Source organism: Ciconia boyciana, chromosome 1 (assembly GCF_034638445.1).
Source record: "Ciconia boyciana chromosome 1, ASM3463844v1, whole genome shotgun sequence".
Classification (NCBI taxonomy): domain Eukaryota; kingdom Metazoa; phylum Chordata; class Aves; order Ciconiiformes; family Ciconiidae; genus Ciconia; species Ciconia boyciana.
The window spans coordinates 215,676,764-215,689,039 of NC_132934.1; the positions used below are offsets into that span (position 1 = coordinate 215,676,764).

General features: G+C 42.1%; 1 protein-coding gene across 1 annotated transcript in view; it reads left to right on the plus strand.

Annotated features, from left to right (window-relative positions):
- TENM4 (teneurin transmembrane protein 4) overlaps positions 1–12,276 on the plus strand; it is a 514,257-nt gene that overhangs the window by 415,039 nt on the left and 86,942 nt on the right. Inside the window, exon 16 of the mRNA XM_072850823.1 lies at positions 2,419–2,635. Coding sequence (XP_072706924.1) covers positions 2,419–2,635 — 217 coding nt within the window. The remainder of the gene's footprint in view (positions 1–2,418; positions 2,636–12,276) is intronic.

Below are 12,276 nucleotides of genomic sequence, written 5' to 3' on the forward strand. Positions count from 1 at the left end.
AACACATTAGTTGAAAGGCTTATCTGCAGATGAGGCCTCAGCATTCCCACCTGTACAAAACATTGTCCTGCGCATCTGTCCTTCAAACATTTATCTAGTTTCCTGCAAAACAACATTTCCTTGCTATCTTGCAGCTTCAGGTCCCAAAACACATTTCTGATGCCTGGAATAAAGACAGGGTAATGAAGAGGTATGGTACAGCTGGTTTGCCGTCCTCTCACCAGAGTGTCTGTAACCTTAGAAAACATTATTAATGTGTGGAAGAAAATGACAACATTTTATCTTGCTTGAAAACTGTAGTCGATATAGTAACAAGGCTGGTTTGTTGTTTCTTTTCCATCTCTTTGTTTTTTTCTGTCACATAGCTATGGATAAGCATATTACATCTATGCAGGTCTCTATTCTGTGAACGGTCTCTCAAATTCCATCTGAGATTTGACCTTCGAGAATCCTACTGGCCTAATCATCTGCAGCAAGTCATTTTTTTAATGGGCAAATAAAACGTAATTGGTTCTTTTTCATTATCACTAGTCATCAAGAGAAAAGGCAGATGGGTAGGTTTTGTGCCCGAGCTGATAAATTTTTGTGGCAATTGTGCAAGGAGTTATAAAGATGTAGAGATATCAGAACAGACAGAGGTAAGGATAATGGATGGGATTTTCAAAAGCATTCTTGCTAATCTAACACTGCTCCCATTATCATTAATGGCAGGTGCAGAGCACTTGTGAAAATGACTCGTTGTGTGTGTGTACATGTCTACATGGAGCAGATATTCATTGCACGTTGACCCACACGTAGACTGGAAGCTGCACAAGCTTTTTGATCACTTTTCTGTGTATGGGTAACCACATGAAATGATGTTGCCAGTGATGTTTTATGGCACTAAAATCTTCCAAGAATGGAACAGGTATAACTCAACAGAATCCGAGTCCATGACGTGTAAGCCATCATAAGTACTAGAGCAATAATAACAGATCAGCTTCTCATCCTATTTATATTACAGTAAATTCAAAGTAATGCCAATAACATTAGTGAAAGCACTTCTAATTCACACTGGTATAACTGGGATGAAACTGAAGCTCACAATCTGTAATAATAACAAAGTGTCTTGTTTTAATTTACTGTTTCTTTGAAATAAAAAGTACATTATCCTGGCGACTCCAAATCTCATCCTACTTCAGGAGAGACCTACCTCTCAGGACAGTGTTGTTCTCCAAGCACATTCATTTCTTGCCTCTATGCTGAAATCGTTAGTAGGATGCTAGCTGTAAAGGCGGTTTCTCTGATATATAGAGTTCCCAGCAACTACACTGATCCCAACCATTCATTTCACATAGGTCTTTGAACAGCCATCACATGGTAACAATTTTCATTCACTATCAAACTGTCTTGCTTGAACTGATGATTTGGAAGTGAAGGGCTCCATATCCCATTACCCCAGAACAAAAACATCCAGTTCCCTAATCTGATTTAAAGATCTATCTCTACTACATGCTAGAAACTTTTATTTCTAAATGTGATGCTTCATCAAACCTCTTCTGAGCTTTTTTTTGTATTTCCTTCCCTGTCACCGCTTTTTACTAAGCTGTTTGCAATGAACAGTGGCATCTCAAAATGAACTGGGGAATGCTGCTACGGAGGTGGGAGGGGAAGTAGTACTATCTGTGCGTTTCATGACTTGACAGATACGCAAACCCTAATTTTACTAGAGTACGCTTGGCAAGCTTTTCTCATGTGTGTCCACTGCTATTATTGTTGATATTATTAATTTAGTGGTGCTGAAAGTACAAGATTTATATCCTGAGAGTTTGAGGTCATCTGTTAATCTGTGTCTGCATGGAATAAATGTGACAAAAGCCAAAAGAGACCAAACCTTCCCAGCAAAATCTCCCTTACTTTCTCATCTAACTAGCCAGAATCTTTAGTGGGTTGCATGTATAGATCTCTCTGTACCCATGGTAGATACCATGGCTTTATTTGCTATTTAGTCCTGCTGAAAGCAACCCTGATAGCTTTGGTATGATGCAATGTGCTTGTGATTTGCCCAGGGAACAGGACCAGTGTAGAAAAGTCATTTGTATATTGACAGAAAAAAAACCCACCTTTTGGGGCTCTGGAGTTATCTGAGTGACTGAGATGTGAAATGGGATATCCCAGAATTAACCTCAAAGATGCTTTTTTTTAGGGTCTAATCTCATGTATATGTGTGTGTTTTCATATATTACATACTAATGCATATTAATGTTACATATTAATGCATATTTGAGGTTCTTTATTGGGGCTTTAAGGGAACATCCCTTACTCTGTAGGTGTAAATTCACATTCCTCTGTTGTGTGCACTGGAAAGAGTTCTTGCACCCTGAAGTCTACAACACTCCATGTTACCATTGCTCTAAAATCTTCCTTACCCTTCTGCAGATGGCCTGGTGGATTGCATGGACCCAGACTGCTGCTTGCAGCCACTGTGCCACGTCAATGCGCTGTGCCTGGGCTCCCCGGACCCCCTGGATATCATCCAGGAGACGCAAGCCCCCATCTCCCAGCAGAGCTTGCATTCGTTCTACGATCGGATCAAGTTCCTGATTGGCAAGGACAGCACTCACGTCATCCCAGGAGACAATCCTTTTGAAGGAGGGTAAGTGAATTTTGGTTTTGATTCAGTAAGAGGTAAAGCGTAAGCCACTTGGCCATTTTAAGACATGGAATGGCAGCAAGATGCAGAACACGGAAATTGTCTAAGGGAAGTAGATATCTGAAGAATTTTGTGGCTGATATAATTCTGCTGCCTCCTCATCTGCAATGTCCTGCCAGCCAGTAAGACAAGATGCTTCTCTCCCAGCGCATACGTGCAGTTGCATCTTTCCTGCCTTCTCTTATTTCAAGGAGTGAAAGCCATCTGTTCAGCAGGGCTCTTCTAGTTCAAGTGACTGACATTTTCCAGAAGTATCTCGTAAACAGCAATGGCAGACCTTCTTCCATTGACAGAGCCAAAAGAGAGGGAAACTAGAATGATATTTACAATCTATAGTGTGACTATTAGAGACCTCAAAAGAACTGCGTTCAGCTCTGGGGTCCCCAGCATAAGAAGGACATGGAGCTGTTGGAGCGAGTCCAGAGGAGGGCCACGAAGATAATCAGAGGGCTGGAACACCTCTCCTATGAAGGCAGGCTGAGAGAGTTGGGGTTGTTCAGCCTGGAGAATAGAAGCCTCCGCAGAGACCTTACAGCTGCCTTCCAGTACCTGCAGGGGGCCTACAGGAAAGCTGGAGAGGGACTTTTTACAAGGGCATGTAGTGATAGGACAAGGGGTAATGGCTTTAAACTGAAAGAGGGTAGATTTAGATTAGCTATAAGGAAGAAATTCTTCACTATGAGGGTGGTGAGGCAGTGCAACAGGTTGTCCAGAGAAGTTGTGGATGGCCCATCCCTGGAAGTGTTCAAGGCCAGGCTGGATGAGGCTTTGAGCAACCTGGTCTAGTGGAAGATGTCCCTGCCCACGGCAGGGGGGTTGGAACTCGATGATCTTTAAAGGTCCCTTACAACCAAAACCATTCTATCATTCTGTGATTCCATAACTGAAGAAAATCTTCCAGTCTAGGGAGTGATTTCCAATATAAACAATCAGCTTGAATATAGATTGGTTTTAATACTGAGGCATTCTTTATCACTGCAATCATCATCAAGAAACAGGAACTGCCAAAGAAATCTTACACAGTTCACTTCTGTGACTGCATCTCAGCCATTTGTTTAAGTACACGCCTGGCTGTCAGGGGAGATCATCCCTTTAAAATCATGTGCTTACAGCAGGACACTATAATACATACCCTGGGGTGTCAGATTCTTAGATCATTCAGTGTCTGCTCTGAATGTTGCCTTTCAGAAGTGGTGACCCTGAGCCCAGGAGGTGATTCTCAACACTTAGGTTTTGACTCTGTTGAATTCCACCCAGTCATTAACTGCTTACTTTCAGCTTTCCCACACACAGCAGTGAATAGGTTGGTGCTGAAAACATACAACCCTCGTGTTTGTGCAGGTGTTTATTTCAGCACTTGCATCTCAGCAGGCCTCTCAGGCCCTTCTGGGCCTGACCTAATGCTCTTCCACAAAGGGACATTGCCAGCATCCCTTGGGTACCACCTCCCATGTATCGCCATCTCCAGCGGTCTACAGGCTGACCTCGGACATGAACCACTTAAAAGCACACCAGTGTCAGGGAGTTGGCCTGATGTGATAGTTTCTCTGATTTGTCTTGCTGCTAAGCCCTTCAGAGTCCAAGAAAGCGGACAACAGTGATTCAGATTAAGGCCAAACACTCATTATGTCACAAACTGTTGTATTTCATCAGCATTCTGAAGACTGCAGGTTCTGGATACTGAACAGTCCAGGCTCAGGACTAAATGTTAGCACAGTGAATTCTCTGCTGTTGGTTGTTGTGTTTTGTTGCTGTAAAATCAGGCCTTGGAATATAAAATAGATTATACTCACAATTTCATTTTTCTGATATATTTAGGGTTGCAATTCCTCAGCTGAGCTGTCAGAAGCCTTTTCACAGAGGACTCTGGTATCAGGTCAATGTGTATCTGTTCTGATAGGCAGAGAGTTTTGGTAGACACATGTCCGTGTTTAATGAACTTTTCCATACAACTAAAGAACTATAGGAGTCTTCATACATGTGTGATAAAAAAAATTTGCAACTTCTCTTTAAAGGCTGCTTGCATTCAGCTGCACACAGATGTGGGGGGAAATAATGGGAATTTCTCATTTATACAGTGAATTTGTTTCTGGGAGTGCCAGCAGAGGACTAGCAGAAAGACTGTGTCATTCAGGGCCCCATAAACTCCTACAGGAGTTACAGGCATTTCACAGATCTGATGGTAGATCTCTATGTAGGAAGGAGTTATTAACCATCTGTAGATGTCCTGCTAAAGAAAGATTCAGGATTCAAAGGCAGCACCTGCTACCAGAAATGTTTATCTGGCATATAGATTAGAGTGAGGGAATGCAAAGCTTCAAATCAGTATGAAGGGGTTTAATGATTGCTTTTCATTAACTAATAAATGGGGCTCCTTGTTCCATTTAAGTTAACACAAAGGATTATACAGAGATAGCGATGATTTATGAGGTTGCCATTCTTAAAATCTCAGCATAGCGTGTGTATCACTAAATATGGTCTACAGATATGTCCCCTCAAGCTGTGATTGTATTGCATCTCTCAAGTTAAATATCTTGACTCATCACAGGAGCGGTTGCAAGTAACAGTGAAGGACCTCAACAGACGGTATATATTTTCCCCTGAGACAGCACCACAGCACACAGTCCAGGCTTATCAGCCTGTTGGGTTGCTAAAAATGCCATTACGCTTTTGGGATCTTAAAAGACATCGTGCATTCCTGTTTGTTCTTAAAGATCCTATAGAGCTGAATAAACTCAACCACTGCAAGTGTATTCTGCTTTCTTGGCTTCTCTTTGTAGTTTCAATTGCCTGTTTTCACCACCTAGAAAGCTGAACCTTTAAACAACTGTCTCTTGTCACCCTGGAAATGGCAGTGCTTCAGCAGTGGTCAGACAGTGACTGCTCCATGGAGGAGCACAGGCTGGGACCATCTGGGACCCAAGTAGTCTGGGCAAATGAGACTGACTGTATTTGTACATGCAGATATTCCCTTTCTTCAGTAGTGTTCTCACTGTTGAATCTCCTCCAGTTGCTTTTACAAGACAGGTGATAATATCCCTCTTACCCATGGAACTGCTCAGTGTCTCCATGAAGATCACAGCAGCAGCTGGGGGCAAGATGAACCACCTTCATCTCTCCTTCCACCTCCTGGCTCAATAGCTTGTCCAACGGGAGGGAGGGCAGGAAATCTTTTTGTTCTGATGGAGGGCTCTAGCATCCTGCTTTAGGACAACCCTCTCCCTTCCGTTGCTGCCGCTATGATTCATGAAGTCATCTCCTTCTTGCTGTAGATCAGGACTGTAGATTGCTGGGCATGGGAAGTCCTACATCTTTCTGTCGAAGCACCATCATCCTCATGGGGTAGGACTGGAGTTGGATCCATGCCACTTGCTGTGAGCAGTCCCATAAACAGGTAACACAGAGATGATGTGGACCTCTGTGTCCTGTGTGCCTGATGTCCTGCAGAGACACCCGTGGCACAGGCACACTCGTCATTCAGGTCAGGAACCACAGCCTACTCCTCAGGGCTCTACCAGGTCGTGTCTGGCTGATTACCACCCCCGGGGGACCCACGGCACATTTGCATTCCTGTATGGCCTATGCAGAAGTGGCAGCAGTGTGAAGGAGATGACTGAATATCTATGCAATATATTTCTTGGGCTTCAGAAACGCAGCTTAGCTACCCTTTAGAGAGAACAGCAGTGCAGATCACCTAATGGATACAAATAAATGAATGCTTCGTGACAGCTAGCCTTTGAGTGAATTTATTATTGAATTACACTCCAGCTTTTTAAGAACAAGCTGAGCTGACAAGCTCTCTCACCACTGCAGAAGAAAAAGAAAGACAATGATAAATTACCCTGATGGATAAAGGTAAAGACCTTGTCTCCTCAAAAATACCAGCAATTATATATTATTCATGTTTGGGAAGAAAAAATAATCATTGCCCATATTGAAATGAGTGTTTATGATGATAAAGCAAGTAGCTAAATTAAATTCTGAATGCACAGAATGTCTTTTCACATCATTTTGATGAACAGATAACAAGTACTCTTCTGCTACTTGATCGTTCTTGTATTGATTTTGAAACCACTTACTCTGGCTGTTTGCTTTGTATTTTTAAGCCATTCTTAGTTGTCCGTCACCATAAGGAGCAGCACAAGATGCAGTGGTGTCAAGTTGTTGACTTTCAAGTAGGACACCTGATATATTTGTTCTCTCTTGAGGGACAGTGTCAGAAAATTGCAAGAACAGGCTAAAGTCCTGAACCACAGAGTCTTTTATGTTAAATGTTGGCATAGGATTAAAGTACCTTAGAAAACCATGTGCAGAATTGGCATTTTTTGTAAATAATATTTGAAAATAAATCAGGTGATTTTTAAGTAGGTGTGTTTTATACCCCTTCTTTTTTGGAACAGTTTGTATATATCTACTTGCTGCCAGCAGTATTAACCCATCCCAATTACATGGGCAGCTAGAAATAACCAGCTGAGTTATAAAGACACATCAGAGAGCAGGATCTGGTATCAGCTGCAAGAGTAGTCCCTTATTGCCCTCAGGTCAGTAGTCTAAGTACAAAAAGTAGTAAGTTTTCATGGTTTAAATTTCTGATCAGAATTAAATTTGCACATTTCTTTTTCCACTACTGAGTGACAAAGTATCTGTAAACGTGTCACTCCACCTCCCTGTGTCCCTGCTGTGTGCCAGGCTGTACAACGTACCTTACTGATTCAGCTGGAGAGTAAAATAGGCACGCGTGCACTATTTTACTATAAATAAATAAATGGATGGTTTTTATTGTCACAGTTAAACTGCATTGATCCCAAGCCCTATCAAAACCAAAATCGTGAGTATTGATCATGGCCAAAGAACAACTGAGAGAACAGAGGTGGATCAAAATGGCTTTCAAAATGTTTCAGTAGTCCCTCTGGTTCAGTTCTGAGTCATTTCGAAGAATATTGTGATGATATCTTAGTATCCTTGAAGGAAGATGTTCAAAGCACCTTCTCTTTTCCTTTCACCCATTTCTTCCCACATCTGGAGGGCTGCAGGTTCACCCCAGCAGATCTTCCTGAGCTTCCTTCACCAGAAAACCAAAATGCTCTTGTCTTTTCCATCAAGAAAAGTGTGATTTTGGTACAGCGAAGTAAGAAACACTTCTTTTCTAGCTGAAGACAAAATTAGAAGTCAAAAACCCCAAACTCTCAGGTGTGGCTCTCTGCTGATGATTTCTCCCGATATGGCTGGTCCAGCCCATGGCTCTGGCCCAGCTCCAGCAGGATGCGTTTCTGTTGGGCTGGCAGCGAAATGCCGTGGGTCAGATGTACCCACTGAACTGCAGGCACCCCAGAGGCAATGCCGGAGCTCGTGGAGCACAGCAGCTCCACGGCTTAGGACAGCTTTGAAAGATAAACACTGCATCTGTTTAAGACTGTGTCATAGATATGAGACACCATCCAGCATCCCTGAGAGTGAGCACTCATGGCACAGCACAGGACCTACATTGATGAGAACAGGGTCATATTTTTCTGTATTTTAAACCAAGCTAACATAGCACCTCTTCAAACCCTCTCCTTCGCAGCATTACTGTCTTCCAAAGGCATCATTCTGCTTTTGTCGCTTTCTGCTTAAATGAACTACTTATTAGCTACAAATCATAGCTTTTTGAAATATAGGAAAATAACAAAGAATTTTCAAAGACTTAGTGGTTTTTATTTTGGTAATTATTCCTTTTACGCACAGGAAAGCATACTTTTAAAACTTACCTTTTCAGTGTACAGGGCATATATATATATATGCCTTTTCAACATTTGCATTTTTCTTTTGATTTTAAATTATATAGTATGGCATTATTTCAGTGTAAAGTGATTTTGAGTTGAACATGGCATTATTTCCATGTAATAAACTAATGCAATGTATGCAGCTTACTTCCACTTTGTGGAATTTGTACCCACAGGACTCTATGAAAGCAAAGTTCCTATCCATTTTTATGTTTATTTCCATAACATAGATAGCATAATCATAATGTAATTATATTCCCCTTTCACAAGTGGCAGTAGAAGGAAGTCCTGTGTACAGTCATTAGAGAAACTGGGGTGCAGTTTTTAACAAATATTAAAAAACATTGGATATTTATTACCAAGCACAAACTCTTGAGTAGGATCTTCCTAGTGTGATTTGGGCATGCTTCCAGGATCAGGCAAGGCAGCTGATGATACAAATGCTGCACCATCCTGTAGCTGGGATTGAAAGGTCTCAGGTGATACCTGTGTACCTAGGAGCTCTTGGAGCGTGCAGAAAGCAAAACTCGAGCCTTCAGAACTCCCAAGCAGAAAAACAAAACTCCTAATGAGTTAAGTACCTCCTGGATTACACAGGTGCTGACGTGCACATTTGGTTTTAGTAGTCTAAACTACAGTATAGATGCTGATGTATTCTCTTGGATCTGGCCCGTAGATATTTGATTAATATTTATTCAATATTCAAGGTACGTTCCTCTGAAAAAAGAGCAGCCCACATGCCCATTGTTTTACATTGCTCGTTGATAGACATGTCTGGCATGATAACTATGAGCTGAGTCAGTAGCTCCATTCAATATAATAACATCACTAGAAAGTGCATATCCTGTTCAACGGAGAGATTTATTTCATTACTGTGTAAGGCTTCTTCAAATTAAATACCAGTTCACTGTTGTAATGATTCTCATGTGGGACCCTGGCATGTTCATTCTGCAAAAAGCTGGAGCTTTCTGCCCCAAGCTCGTTGCTGCCTCACCTCTGCAGAGGTTTGCTGACCCCAGAGCAGACTGGGGAGCTTGAGCACCCCTCGGCCAGCTTAGCGTAAAATCTCCTTTCTCATTTAAAACTGCGGGGGAAACTGCTGTGAGCTGATCCTGTTGGCTTTGCACTGATGGGGTAAAGTTCTGCCTTGCCAGATCAGCTTTGAGCAGCCGCCTCTAGCTGTTGGATGCTAACAGCTGAGTCCAAGTACAGTTTTTAACCATTTCAATATATCAGGAGGAGCCTCTCCTTTGAGTGCGACATTTACTTGCTAAATTGGTTAAAACCTCCTGCATAAAAAAGCAGTTTTAAAATCCCAATCATAAAATCTTATATATTTTATTGAACCATTTTTTTTTCCTAATTCCTTTGGATCATTACAAAGCTATCAGACAGCTTATATGTAGTTAAAGAGCTTTCCCTATGGTCGTCAAAAAGAGAGCTCATTTTATAATTAACCTGGAAATAATGTATTTTTCCTTCTGTTCTGCTCAATTTGGCTTTCGTGGTGCCTCAAATTCAGTGAAAGGAATTGCTTTTATTTTGGGTCTTCTGCAGAGCTGAATATGTGGCCACAGCTTACCAAATAAATACCAGATGTAAAATACTATCATATCATACTACAGAACTGGTAAGTTCTGCAGACATTTTTTGTGAAGACTTGACATGAATACATTATTCATCTCTGAAAGTTATTGCACCATAAAGTCTTTACCTCTCATAGAAATAATGGTTATAGGATCACTTCTGAAAAATTATGAAATGAGCGTAATTTAGTATTAGGTGGAAAAATTATCTTGCACCTCACAAGCTGCTGAACACCTGGCTTGGATTTTACAGACCTAAAAAAATAGGAGTGTGATTCTGTTTCTCTGAGATCTCGTACAAAGCAAGAGAGTGTTTCTTTGGTTATACTAGAGTAAAGGAGAGAATCATCAACTTTTAAAGCATTACTTAGTCAACCACATTGTGAATAAAAGGATTCTTCACTGAAACTTTGCAGTAAAACACAGCCCAACTTTATTATGCGTTGCATTTCTTTAAACCTCTGTTCTAAAATGCTTTCACTTAAATAGTATAATTGGATCCAGTTTTATCATTTCAGAGACCAGCACCAGTGTCTTTTCCTCTTTATTTCCTATTTGCGGAGCAGCCTTCCCGTATCCCTTATCCTCCCACCTTCCCATTATAGCTCAGCTGAGAAGTCTTGGGATGCAAAAATAGTGAGTCAATGAGGCATAGAGACCCAAGATGGTTTGGATGGCAGAAGTAGCATCTCGTTCCAACAGCGGCCAGATTGCCTGGCAGATCAGAGAGGAAGATTGTGCTTTCATAAAGAGAAAAAAGACATACATCGAGTAGGTGAATAAGGTTCTAATCTTGGGAGAAGTTTTCAAAGCAATAAGGGCCTGAGTCTTTCAGGAATGGAGCCAACAGGGAATTGGTTTGAGAGCAATGATCATTCAATCATGGGTTTTCTAGAAGTGGTAGCTAGTCCTCAAATGATGCTACAGCTACATTTTGTCACTAAACTGTCGTGCAATAAAGATCCCTTCTTTTCCTTTTGGAGGAGCTACAACTAGAAGTCACTAATATTGCTAACAAAGATGATGCCAAAGGAGGTTTTTGAGAACTATCAATCTGTAAGTCTTCCTGGAGCAGAATGCAGGCAGATGCACGCAGAGCTTGAGAAACTGGACAACAGCTGGTCAAAAAACCAATCCTGCTCATGAATACTGAAAATATCAGATTAAGAAGACCCACTGTTTTGATACTGTGAGGTTAGACTCTAAAGAGAGAACAAGAATAAAAATCTGCATCTAGAGGTACTATCGTAAATCTTGATTAATAAGCGCTTTCTTCTGTACTTCAAATACCAACTTCATTAGCCACATTTGTAAAAGCGTTGCTTTTTCCCCTGTCCTTCTTAAGACAATTTAAGTAACGGGTTTTCATAGGATCATAGAATTGTTTAGGTTGGAAAAGACCCTTAAGACCATCAAGTCAAACCGTAAACCTAGCACTGCCAAGCCCACCACTAAACCATGTCCCTAAGCACCACATCTACACATCTTTTAAATACCTCCAGGGATGGTGACTCAACCACTTCCCTGGGCAGCCTCTTCCAATGCTTGACAACCCTTTCACTAAATACATTTTTCCTAATATCCAATCTAAACCTCCCATGGTGGAACTTGAGGCCATCTCCTCATGACCTATGGCTTGTTACTTGGGAGAAGAGACCGACCCCACCTCTCTACAACCTCCTTTCAGGTAGTTGTAGAGAGCAATAAGGTCTCCCCTGAACCTCCTTTCCTCCAGGCTAAACAACCCCAGTTCCCCCAGCCGCTCCTCATCAGCCTTGTGCTCCAGACCCTTCCCCAGCTCCGTTGCCCTTCTCTGGACACGCTCCAGCCCCTCAATGTCTCTCTTGTAGTGAGGGGCCCAAAACTCAACACAGGATTCGAGGTGCAGCCTCACCAGTGCCGAGTACAGGGGGACGATCACCTCCCTAGTCCTCCTGGCCACACTATTTCTGATACAAGCCAGGATGCTATTGGCCTTCTTGGCCACCTGGGCACACTGCTGGCTCATATTCAGCTGGCTATTGACCAACACCCCCAGGTCCTTTTCTGCCAGGCAGCTTTCCAGCCACTCTTCCCCAAGCCTGTAGCATCGCATGGGGTTGTTGTGGCCCAAGTGCAGGACCCAGCACTTAACCTTGTTGAACCTCATACAATTGACCTCAGCCCATGGATCCAGCCTGTCCAGGTCCCTCTGTAGAGCCTTCCTACCCTCAAGCAGCTCAACACCCCTGCCCAA